The sequence below is a fragment of the Falco rusticolus genome, chromosome 3, assembly GCF_015220075.1.
Source record: "Falco rusticolus isolate bFalRus1 chromosome 3, bFalRus1.pri, whole genome shotgun sequence".
NCBI lineage: Eukaryota > Metazoa > Chordata > Aves > Falconiformes > Falconidae > Falco > Falco rusticolus.
This window is the reverse complement of record NC_051189.1, coordinates 65,055,251-65,068,501: the sequence shown is the minus strand read 5'-3', so window position 1 is coordinate 65,068,501 and position 13,251 is coordinate 65,055,251. Positions and strand designations below refer to the sequence as shown.

The 13,251-nt window shown below is 36.2% G+C and overlaps 1 protein-coding gene across 1 annotated transcript in view; it reads right to left on the bottom strand.

The window, feature by feature from the left end:
• The window catches only part of CCDC102B (coiled-coil domain containing 102B), a 154,461-nt gene extending 142,110 nt beyond the window's left edge, over window positions 1-12,351 (bottom strand). Inside the window, 3 exon segments of the mRNA XM_037380974.1 lie at window positions 4,261-4,369; window positions 9,729-9,943; window positions 11,746-12,351. Coding sequence (XP_037236871.1) covers window positions 4,261-4,369; window positions 9,729-9,943; window positions 11,746-12,351 — 930 coding nt within the window.
• Window positions 12,352-13,251: the final 900 nt, after the last annotated feature.

The following is a 13,251-nucleotide window of genomic DNA, read 5'->3' as shown; positions in this document are numbered from 1 at the left end:
CTTAGTTTAAGATTTGATCTTATGGGCTGAATATTGTGTAACAAACTCATAAATAGGTCTTTTCAAAAGCTTCAAATATATCTAATGATCTTTAATACTGATGGCATTGTTAGGTTACATATTGACAAAAAATTGTAAACCAGGCTCCATATAGCACAATATACTTTTCCTGCAATAAACACAAAGTGTAAGGAAGGGATTTTTGGGATATCCCACTTCAGTTCTTGCTTTCTCCCTGGAAAAATATTTGGTGGTCATGAAGTCTTAATTCACTAGCTCCCTAAAGAAAGCCAAGACAATTTTGTCTATTTAGTCAGTCAAGTAAACTAAATTTTAAACCCTAATCTGTAGTGAGGAGGTAATCTTTAAAGAAGAACAGCCAATTAGGACTTGGTTTAAAACTGTTATAATTAAAAATACTTGAAATTAAGGAAAGGCTAGAGAAAGCTCAATGAATGAGGATTTCTGAGTGTCCTTAGAGAAACAGACAAAATTGTGTGTAGTAAAAACAGATGACATTTGACTGCTTTCAAATAAAGAAAGAGTGCTGTCAAACTTCAATTAAGATTTGAACCATAAGCTTCCTAGTGTTAACTTTTTATTTTACTGTTTAATGGGAGAGCAGAATTTTTATAACAGGAAAAGAAATGATGTTTCAACACTAAATGCAATTTCCTGTTTTGCCTGTTAAAATGGTCTAATTTATGACCCCAAACAGGACAAGTTCAATACTCGTGTCACACAAAGCTATATATACTGCTTGTTGTTACTACAAACATAAATTGTCACTTTACTACTTTTTTATTAATTAACTCATACATTAAAAACTTACTCTGTTTCCAAATTGATGCAGAATGCATAATTTTTTAAGATTGATTATTATCAAGATCACCAGGGCTTTCCATATTTAGTTTGTTCCAAGGTAAGTGCCTTTTAACAGAAAGTAATGAGTGACTGGGAGCATTAATATGCAAGTCTTGGCAGCTGTGAAGCTTCTAACATTACACAAAATCTCTCAAAATTCCACAATGCTAGCAGAGATAACTATGCTTAAAAACAGTTTAATTTGCAGTGGCATTGTCACTGGCAAACCAAGCATTTTTTTCACATTCCCAGAGGGACTGTCAGGTGATCTACCAAAGGAAATAGCAGATTAATTTATGCATGACTGAAACCAAAAACTATTAGTCAGGGACATGAAAATAATCAAGAGGTAATGAATGATCCATTATTGATCTAGAAATTCCTTTGTAATTTAATAATGATGCAAGCATGTATACAAATCAGATGCCATACTTAGCCTAGTACATGTCTGTGCTTTCTTTTATTTAATTTTCAATTTTTTCAGCATCAAGAACCTTTTATGGTGCTCCAGCATCCACTTCTCAACAGTAACATATAGTAAAAGACATTCACACACAACATCAACACACAAGATTTGTGGATTTTTTCCATAAAGGAATAATTTTCACTTACAAAAAACCCCACAAATAAAGTAATTTCATTCACATTAGTCAGATTCAAGACCAGTGTTTTCCTGCCATTTATAACCTAGTTATAGAAGTCTTACAAATCTCAGAAGACAAACCAGAATGCTCAAAATATTACCTCCTGTTAGCAATTAAAGCAATTCCACGTGTTCCCACGAAAAAAACAGCAACACATATATGTGTATATGCATGTACAGATATAAAAATTGGTATCTATCAATCTCCTACCAATTCTTAGCAAGTTTTTAGTACTTCTTGTTCTATTCCTGCCATAAAACATAAAGACTACATCTCTTAAGAAAAACATTTAACTAAATCTAGACTTCCTCTGTTGTACAGAAGTATGATAAGCTAAAATCCTACTTAATGAGCAAGCAGAAAATTAAAAAAACCTAAAATCTGAAGGAACTCAAATATCACAGGTAGATGGTAATCTGTTGCTGTGGATGTTCATCTATGAAAGAAATTCCATTTATGTATGCACCACCTTGTAACTAGAACTTGGAATTTAATAGACTGCTTGCAATCTTTTCAAAAACATTAAAAGAAAGCTAATTAATTTTCACAATTATTCCAAATCTGAGATGTTAAATTTATAGGAAATTTTAAAATCCCCATCCATATTTAGTTACCTAGACATTTTGAGTTTTTTTGGATCTAAGAGGTCCTTAACCCATTGTTCTGAAAGCTAAATCCTGCAAGCTGCAACACAATTTTTTCTTACTCTTCTACTCATGAACCTGGATTGAAATGAACCCTTCTTTCCTAACACCATTCCTACATAACCAGGCAATGTTTTTAAGTAACTCCTTTGAAGGCTGGTCTCCTTTATAGAAGCACACTGCTTTCTTGCATCAGAACTCTACCAACATTTCCTTGCTAAGCTAAATCAGTCTCCTGACACATCTACTGGTTCTCCCGAGTACGAGGACAAACTTTGTTGCACTTGGAAGATCCTGTACTTCAAGATCTGCTACCTTTGGTGAACTCTTTGTTTACCAGTCAGAGCTGCCTCCCCATGGGATCCTACCCAACAATTCCCTGACTAAGCCAACGTCCTGCTTTCCTGAGGTTCAGGGGGTGTGCTGCTTGCCTTTCTCACTTCTTTCAGGAATATGAACACCACAATTTCAAAGTTGCTACAGATAAAGAAATTATTCATCATAGCCTCCTTTATATTAGTCAACAGCAGATCGAGCTATGCATTTGAGAGCAACTTCCATCCCCTCAGCCCTTCCCTGCCAGTCTTTCCTGCAGTCCTTCAGAGTACTACATTTGCATGAATTTGGCACACTATCTTAACTGCTCCAACACTATTGTAGTTATGTAACCACATATAGCTCTAACTCTTCCTGCTTGTTTCCCAGGCTCTGTGCATTTCTGTACCAGCACTTGAGGCAGGTGTCCCTTCACCTTGTTTTATCATTCCTGAAGTCTTTCTTGCTCCAATCATCCTGCACTTTGAGCTTTCCACTTATTCTGAATATGTGGAAATGAATGCCACTTCTTCACTTTACCGTGGTCCATAACTCCCAACCCTACCATTCCTAGTTCAAAGCTTTACTCATTAAGTTAGCCAGCTTGTTGGATCAAGGAAGCAACAACTCCATGACCTCATCCCCAGAGCTGTGTGGTCATTCCCAAAAAGCCCCCATCTGGTGTCCATGTGGATGAGCAGCAGAGAACAGAGGTAGTCTAAGGACAGGACAAACCTTGGCAATCTCTCTTCAGTGTTCTGGACCCAAGTCCACAGCAACCCACACAATCCTCAAAAAGGCAAGTGGGAGACACAGGGATTTCTCTCCCTGCAGAAGAGTGTCTCCTGGTACTGCCACTGGCTGCTTCCCCCTGATGTTATTGCAAGGTTCAGGTTGAAGCCAGCTCTGATGCCTCTCCAATCATACTTTCCTCTCCTACTCTGCTACCAGGCTTCTGAACCTATTCCACAACCACAGAACTGCTTGTGGAAAAAGAGCATTCTCCAGAGATCATGTTTCCAGCCTACTGTGGGACTCTATTTACCTCACAACTGATCACAGTGTCTGGCTGCCCCTCCTGTGTGGTTCAGGCTCTCTTGCCTCTGGGGACTGTGATGATGGTATTAATCTCCCCTTTGCCTTCCCCTGAGCCTGCCCAGCCTGCTCATGTCCTCCTGCAGCTCCAAAGGGGCATCACATTTCCTCAGCTAGTGTACCCCTCTTTTAGGCATGGACACTTCTTTCCCCCGCCCCAGCCTCACAGGAAGGTGTCAGGCACTGCCTGCAGCCCACGGCCTGGGGACCTGCATCCTCCATCAGCAACTCAGAGACAAGGTCTCTACTGTGCCAGCAGCAGAAGCCCCTGCTGATGCTGGATACCTGCCCCAGGGTGTGCCACCACCATTGCTGATGTGTCTTGTGCTGCCATTGGCATGTTTCCAGCCCCCTCCCACACGCAAACTGCTGGACAAACCACCTTTCCCCACAGGCACAGCCTGGGACCTGGGCACTGAGCCTTCCTGCAAGGCTACGGAGCTACCCCGGTGCCACCCTCGCAGCTCCCCAGCACTGGTGCTTCCATGACAGCACATGGTATTTGCGCTGGGGCTGGGCTTCCTCACATACCCTTGGCAGGTCCCTCCCCAACAGGCTATAGGGATAAATAGCTGATAAATGGTTGATTTATCACATTCATAAACCCTAGACACAATTTTACTTAGTTACAACACCGGAAATCGGAAGTCTCAGTTTTGTTTCTTACTGCATGTGATAACGATGTGCTGCCAACATACCTGTCTCAGGCTTTCCAGCTTCGTTTGTCTCAGTTCTTCGTATTTCCATTTCCAAAGAAATAATTCACTCTCTAGCTTTTCCATTTCTTTTTCCATAAATACGTACATTCTGAAAAAGTATTTTAAAAGTCAGCATTACATCTCTTTGTGGTTGACAACAGACAAATTACTTTGAATTTCCTGTTCATAGCTTGAGTTGTATTTTGCTGTCTTTGTCAACTGTATATCTTTTTTTTTATTAAAAACCTATATTATTATCATATAATTATTCCAAGAGATTTAACATAATTAATAGCTAAGAATAAGAAATCCAATAGTAGAATTAAAATAAAATAGAAATCCAGTAGTATAGAATTAATATTTTAAATGAAATAAAATTTAGTGATAAACTGAAGAAAATTTGGAAATGGACTTGTTAGTGATTCAGGTCACCTAACACACAGCAAGTTAGTGAAGATCCTCAGAAAAGGTACTGTATCATTTTTGTTTGGTTACAGACAGAAGATTATTTGAAACACACATACACAGAGGAATATATACTATATGTAGACAGTACTGAAACAAAAGATGATCTACTTTAGATCTTAAAAAATATTAAAATATGTATATTTAATGTTTTAAAAATACTTCTTAAAAGAAAACGCTAGAATTTTAGGAAAATTATTATTTAGCTCAGAGGTACTACACCCTCATTCAGCACTTCCTCTGGAATGTTATTTGAGCATAAAGTCCACTACTAAATTCAGAAAAATTATTTAGGATGCACACTTCACAAAGAAAGAAGAACAGTTCCTTGGAAAAAGGTCCTGTATTACTGGAACAATTAACTTTGATATTTACTTTTACACCTCCTCTACCTTTCAGTCTTTCAGGAAATAATGAAAGAAATATGAAGCAGCAGAGGCACTACAGATGTTCTTGTCTTTGAGACCAATTAAAAACTCATTCCTGTGTTCACAGGACAAGTTCCAAAGACAAGCATGAACTTCTTATAATTTCATTTTTATGACCTTCCTTCATAATTTCATTTTACATTTGTGCAATACATATGCATCATTTTGCAACTTTGCAACAAAATAGAGTTTGGAACATAATTAAAATCGCAAGAAAAAAATTCTTAATTACAAATAAAAGCTTTCATTTCTAGCATTTCTATGAAATCAAATCACAGTTTAAAATTCTGGAATATTTCATTATCTATAAGTATCAATATAGGAATAAAGCCTATAAAGTCAGGACGCTGAAGAAATCTAAAATCTGAAGAAACAGTAAAACCACATAAGTACTATTATGTTGGGAGATGAAAACTTTACATTATATAATTTTTTTGAAAATGGAGAGATGCAGGGCTGCTATACCAGGAAAGAGAAAAATATTGAAATAGTTGAGAATTCTAATACTGGCAATTAAAGGAACTGTGGTATGTTGCAGTAGTTATTTTCTATTCTGAAGTCAATGGAATTTGCCAACTTTTTTACTTAAGATAGTATTATCAGCTGACTATAACTACATTCTGAGAATATTTGGTTTAAAATTTATCTTCCACAACAGCATTGTTAACTTTAAGGAATTAAAGCAAAGTCTATTAATGAGATTTGTCTGGGGCATTTCTATGCAGCATACTGCAGGATTGCACAGAGATACCAAGAGTTAACACTGACTGGTCTGGCTCCGGTCCTGGAAGCAATGTTAGCTACATTAATGTAGCATTCCACTTGAGTGATGTTATTGTTCTCTCTTTTTTTACAACTAAACCTAATGCTCTTGAACCAGGGATCTCCTTTTTCTGCATAGATACAGCACATAGCACAGCTTATCTTAGTAAACACCTACAGCTCCCATAAAACATTATAGTAATAAAATAAACACCGTCACTCAGAAAGCAAAGTGGAGCATGATGACTTCTGTCATATATAAAAGTACCTAACACATGCATTTCAGCTGAATGTTTTTTTTTCTTCTGAGGTAAGGGGATATTCTTACTGGAATCATACCATGACTTCATGGGGAACTAAGAGAATTAAGAGGGACATTTAATACAGTAGGAGGTAAAAGCATGAAAGATGACTCTTTAATACTTTGAATAATAGCCTATTGACAGTACTGAATGCATTGAAAGTCCTTAGAAATCATCTAATCTGAAAAGTAAAAGAAGAGTGTCCACTATGTTGTGCTTGCTTAGGAGATACTACTTTTATTTTGTGCTACAGTAGCTCTTGAGTGAGGTCAGATCCCTCCGGTGCTACTATGATCCTGTCCACATAAAGTTTGTTATTAAAATAAGGAAAACAAAGAGTAGAAGAAAGAATACAGAAGAGGTTGGAGAAGCATCTTACTACTACTAAAACAAAAGATCAAGATCAGAACATTTTTAATGGATCTAGTAACCACCTATTTTAACTCATTATCTAATCACATCAGAGAATTACACAGAATGGTTGACACTGGAAGGGACCTCTGGAGGTCATCTGGTCCACACCCCACTACACAAGCAAGGTCACCTAGAGCTGATTGCTCAGGACTGTGTCCAGGTGGCTTTTGAAGCCTCCAAGACTGCAGACTCAGCAATGTCTCTGGGCAACCTGTGCCTGTGTTCAGTCACCCTTGCAGGAAAAAAAAAAAAATCTTGATGCTCAGACAGAGCCTCCTGTGTCCATTGCTTAAGTCTACTGATCCAGCTGTAAGCAATTCCTCTTCAAAATTTTCAACCACCAGTGTAGCTGGTGGGCTTTTGGTTTTAGACCAAAGAAACACGTTTAAGTTCAGAATATAACAAATTAAGATCTTGAAATTAGAGGACATTTAGATGAGAACACTGATCCAAAAGATGACTAAAGATAGCTGTTTTAAGCAAATGATTCTTTAAAGTGCTGAACAGCTCATAAGGTCTTACTTCCCATTCATGTCAACAAGACCTCAAATGTGTATTTGACATGAGCCATAGTGCCTGGGAGAGGATTTTGTGTGTGATTTCACACTGTAAACGAAACCCTGAAGTTCTCTGAAAGTCACAACATAAACTTTGAGATGGTTTTTTGTGGGTTTTTTTTCGAGTTCCTTTCTTTTTATATTTTGCAAAACCCAATCTGTGGCTTTAAGGGTTTATTGGCATTACTGAAGATAGCTTTAAACAGGATGCAAGAAGCATAGGTCTTCTCAGGGTGAAGCAGCAAAACAACTTATGGAGAGATTAGTCAGGTAACTAGGGGCGAGTCCAAACACTGGATATGCGTGAGCTAACTTGACTCTGGAAAGAATGCACCTGTGGTTCAGGAGTACTTGCAAACCAGAAAACTGCTGAGAAGTCCTGTGCTGTATGAGTAAGATCATACTGACTGCCAAGGTAAACTTTGGCCTTGGGGTTCAAGCTGTCTGTGATCCAAGCTTGCTTTTGACGCAGCACAGCTGTGTGTGCTTGGCTCAAGTTACTGAGAAAAGTGCTCCGTTGTGAGAAAGAAGCTGCTAGATAGTGCTTAAGCCAGAGCCATGCAAGATAAGAAAACAAAAATGCAAACAGGGGTGAGATTGCTGAGACAGTCATTATTAGCAGCTCCAGGATTCAGAAGTGAAAATACTGACATGAAAAGTATAAAACCTAAGAGGAAAAACTGGGAATCTGAAGATGGAAGCTCATTAAAATCAGCTGATTCCACTAAGCAGTGGAGACAACCCTTTCTCAGCTGGCAGATAACAGTCTGTCCAACAAAGATTTGTAGGCTGTCTCAATAGGCTGGTGAATATGTTAATATTTATCCCAGTAACATTATTCCTAGCTATTTATTTGATAAAATTTGATAAAAATAATTGCTTCAGACTTCTAGGTCGCATGTATTCTCCTTACAGAACATCTTCACACATGGGAAATGTTGCTCTAAGTGACATGGAGAGGGAGCTGTTATACCAGTGCCCACCGTTCTGTGGCCATCACTGCTCTGCCACCATTTGCTGCCTGAAGTTGGCACTGCCATATGGTGCACGGTGTAGACATGCCCCAGTTTCCGTGTGCCATGTATACCACAGTCAGTATATATCTAGGCGTAAATTGCAAAACCTTTCTCTGAAGTACAGTTACAAATTGGCTAGGAAGGAATGTGAACCAAAACCAGGAGGCAGAACCAGGGTTTATTAAAATTTTGTCAAAGTGATTAAAAAAATAAGAGTTGAAAAATTATCCCCTTTTTCAAAGGAAAGTTTGGCTGTCATATGCGTGTATCTATACTGTGATTGCTGTTGAAAAATGAAGTACCTTGGACTCTAAATACTTCAGCCAGAGGAAAATGGGTATGTGAGGCATCAGCCTCTTAACTCACATATACAAGTATCATATTAAGCTCAAAAATGTAGGCGTTCTTGGATTTTTGCTTTCACAAAAAATAAATCCTTTTTAATAAAACAGAACATTCTTCTATTCATCTGCTGAAGCATGATTCAAATAAAAAAATATTGTATGTTTTCTACAGCCATCTAACTCATATAACAAAAGACAGTAAATCCTAGTTAAGAGTGTAAAGGATTTAAAAACTTTTTTTTTTTCTCAGACTTGTACTACCTACAGGACAATTGCAAAAAAAAAACTGACATGAAAGAGATTATTCATCATAGCTTACCATTACAGACTTGCTGAACTGAAACTTTTGAATGTGTCTGCAATAGAGAGGGAATTTTCTTCTCATTTTCTAATTAACTTCAGCTGACTTTGAAGTTACAGCCACGTAGTGCCTGAAGTCTCCTACTATATCCATCATACACATACGTGTTTCCTTGGAAAGACTTTTTGGTGCAGTTCAGCCTTGCTCAATACTGACCATCTATACGAAACACCAAAGAATTCCTACCAACACAGAGAATCACATACTATCATATAGTGTGTAATCAACACATAACTTCTTTTAGGCCACCAAAATGCACATTTGCACATATGAGGTAAATTTGATATGATACAATAAGCATACAGTAAGTGTGTTATTCTCTCTCTGTTAGTTGCTTTTGACGTATACTTTACTATAAGTGAGATTGACAGCATTTTGCAGCTGTATTCATGTACTTTTAATTCAAAACCAGCCACAGTCATCCTGCAGTTGCAGTCTTTCAGTGTCTGCTGGTAGACTATATGAAAATCTGTTGCTATGCACAAAGCACTCCAATAACTGAATATAATATTAGAAACCACTGCATCGACACCAAATTGCTAGGAAGTATATATTTTTAATTAAATGTACATTCTTGACAGTTCTGTACGGAGCACTTAAGTTTTAAATGATAGAAAAGCCAAGGAAAACAATAAATACATTATGCTGAATTCTCTCTATGTATTCTTATCAGAGTCTTGTAAATAGCAATTAATAAAATATAGAAATGAGAACATCTGAACTATAAATGCAAGTATCATTATATATATTTTAGAAAGTGCCTTAAAAATCTTTACTTTTAATAGTGATTTCCCGAGGTAGGATATATACTGCACTTACTCTTTTTCCTTTTTTAAGATTTTCTGCATCTCAGCCAAATGCAAATGCAAGACTGAAACATGTATTAGACCATTCTCTGTTGTCTTAGATGTACTGTCCAAACTTTTTTTAGGTTTCTCCAAGCAGATGCTGGGAACTCCACTGGGAAAGGAATCGGGAGGCTTTGGAGTGATTTTTTTATTGTGATTGCTTTGGTCTTTGATTACCTCTACTTCCTGAGAAAACAAAAAAATGACATCCAAGAAAAACATAAATTAAGGCAAAAGTCTAACAACTTCTGCAGGGCCTACCAAGGCTCTTCTAGGCATTTAATTCAAGTAGAAGAAAAAAGGGAATAAGTAACATCTTCTACACTTGCAATGTATATGGATAAAATGTGCAAAAAAAGATCACTGCTGTTTCATGATGTCTCACACGTTCTGTTATGACCAGCTTCATATCCAAAATATTTCTAATCCATTTTTACTAAAGAAATAGACTCCAGTTATCATTAGTTGGCTATAACTACAGAAGACAGAATCCTGGAAGTAACAAAACCAGGAAGGCAATTTATGCATACAAATAATATACTGAGAAACTCTACATTAAGAACTCTTAAACATGTAATGTAAATCACCTTGAAGTACATGATGGACTTACACAAGTTTCATGTAAGAAGCAAAGTTACCTGCATAACAAACCAATTCCGATCTCGTTCAGAAACTAAAAGCACTATAACGTCTATTTTGAAGATACATGTTTTGCGTACAAACTAGTAAAAATTAAAAAAAATAAAAAATATTATTTTTAGGAAGATTTAACATCTCTTATAAACAACAGTTTCCCTTAAAAATTTATTTAAGTTTTATCACTTCTGATGAATTGTGTTTAAAAGCCAAATTCATTTTAGCAGATTATTAGCAGTCCTATTTCATGCCACTCTTGAGTTTTTAGAAGAATGCCTCAAATCTACATCAGAAAATACTTGAAGCTGATGAAAAGATAAGACTGTTTTATAAAGTTTCAGTTTTCAAGTAGTCCATTATTTTATACTAAGGAGAAAGAGAAACAGTTAAAATATATATTATGTGACTTCCTTCCTATGGCCCATTTGTTTCCTCAAAAATGTGAAAGGCATGCATCTTTTAGCCAAATTTATTCTCAATACTAACACTTATGGTGGGTTTTTTTTCAGAATTCACAGGAATATAAATGCAATTTATATGCATTTCAGAGTGAATGAAAATTCTGAGCATAATACATTCAGGCCTGAGATCCTGACAATTTCCAGTGAACTGAATTAAAAAATTTCTTATGTCCCACTATGTAAGAAAAAAAAAATTCCTACTATGTAGGAAAAAAATTTCCCTTATCTACAATGACTGCTATCTATCAGACAAATAAGTATAGTTTTTACATGCTGCTGTCTAAGAAGACTATATCATGCATGTCAAGGCACAGAATTAAAACTTGTAAAACATGACCAAATAGATCCATTTTGATTAATATAACTGGTTCTTCTGTATAAAACTAGGAGCTGTATTAAACTCTGCCCATACATGATCGTTTAATTTTGCGTAACAACTCGATTGCTCTCTTTATAAAACAATCTTGTGACTTTGCGGAAGAATTTGCCTCACCTCTTCCAACATTTTAGAGATTGTGTTAAGGAGGAAATAAATAATTTTATTTTACAAGCCAAGAACTTGCGTTGTTTTTTGGAGGTAGGAAAAAAAAGCACACAAACTATGCAGAATTCAGATATCAGAGGTAATCTGTTACCTTAAAACACAGGAGTCAGAACAATACTTGAAGTTATTGATTATGTCTGCCTCTATTACTTAAATGTTTAGCCATAGTTGAAGGGTATGATTTTTTTCCCCCCATAATAGGAATATTAGATGAGCAAAAAAAAGTGGTTTTGCTATTGAATGACCCAGATAGTATTTTCATCAAAATCCTTGAAAAATCCTATTTCTACATACACATCCATAACCTCCCTCTTCTTCATGGACTAAAAAATTTCCCCATACTTTACCTTCTTTCTGTCTTCTGCCCCAGGAATCTTGTTGGTTTTGCTTGGTTCTTTCACAGGTTCTCGTTCCAGAAACATTAACTGATTTAGGTCTTTTTTAATATAAGGTATTTCTGTGCAACTGAATTCAGTTTTCCAAGCAGTAGCATTTTCTAAGTTTTCCTTCTCACTTACTCCATCTTGATTTACTTTTTTAAGCATACTCAGTTCTTTTACAACATTGTCTAACTTTATTCTCAATTGTCTTGCTTCCTCATGGGCTTTATTTCTTTCTCCTCTAACTTTGTTCCATTTCTCTCTCCAATTAGCGGTACAATCTGACCACCAGCGCATGGTCTTCTCCATTTGAGCAGCTCTGGCTTTGACTTCTTCCAGTTCCTGAATTTTTACTGCTTCAAAAAATTCCCAATCAATGCTGTCATTCATATGCATATATGGATAATGAGATGAATATGGGTAGAAACTTTGAGGTTGCAGATTTGAATTAGAGAGATGGCCACCTGGTTGGCAGCCTCCAGCTAATTTATAAGGTTGTCTTGGTTCAGTCCCAATAACCTCTGTCTCTTCCATCAGTTTCTGAACAGAGCTTAAATTCATGTTTTGATTCATAATCTAATTTCACTCCTAAAAAAAAAAAAGACAGACAATAATTTAGCTTCCCTCAATTATGTGAGTAACCTCAAACAGTAGTTTATTTTCCTGCTACAATAATGAGAAAATCTTAATAATGCTGTCAATGTTTTAGAAGTATGCTTCATCTACAAGAAATAGCTATTAAAACACATTTTATGTAATACTTTTTGAGTACAGCATAAAGAGATATACCTATTACTTTACTAGGAATTGCTAGCAAAGTAAAAGTTATTAAATAATTATAATGTTCTCAAATATTTTTGACTCTAAAGAAACCAGGCAAAAGCTTTCTTCCTTCAAAACAAGATTAAATTGAATCAATATACATTCTAAATGTCTAGTAAGAGGAAAGTATTTGTCTAGAACTACAATCACACTCACTTGCTTTCTTTCCTGAACTCTGGAACTTCATACTAGGCAAAACTTGCCTTATAATTTGCATACCTAAGGGGTAAAAAAACCAAAACCAAAACGAACAAAACACAACCAAACAAAAAACCCTGACCTTTGGATTTTCTTTGTTTCATGAGAAAAATAAAGAATTTTTATAGAGGGATTTATTTTCTGTCTACATTCCAGAAGCTGTCCAGGAAGTATATTTTTACATTGTTCTTGAAATGTCAGCACTATCATACTGTACTCTATAGTCTACCTCAAGATGGTATGACTCTGCCAGCAAACCTTGTTGCATTCCTTTTCATTATTTATCTGCTATTGCTCATTCAGCCCAGAGGAAAATCAATGTCTCAGAAATTGCTTTCTCACCCCAGTGCTGAGAAAATGTTGGTGTTGGACAGTCTGTAGAGACTAGGACTAGTCACTTACACCTCCTTATTTTTTCCTTTTTTTTATCTTAAAAAAAAACAACAACAACAA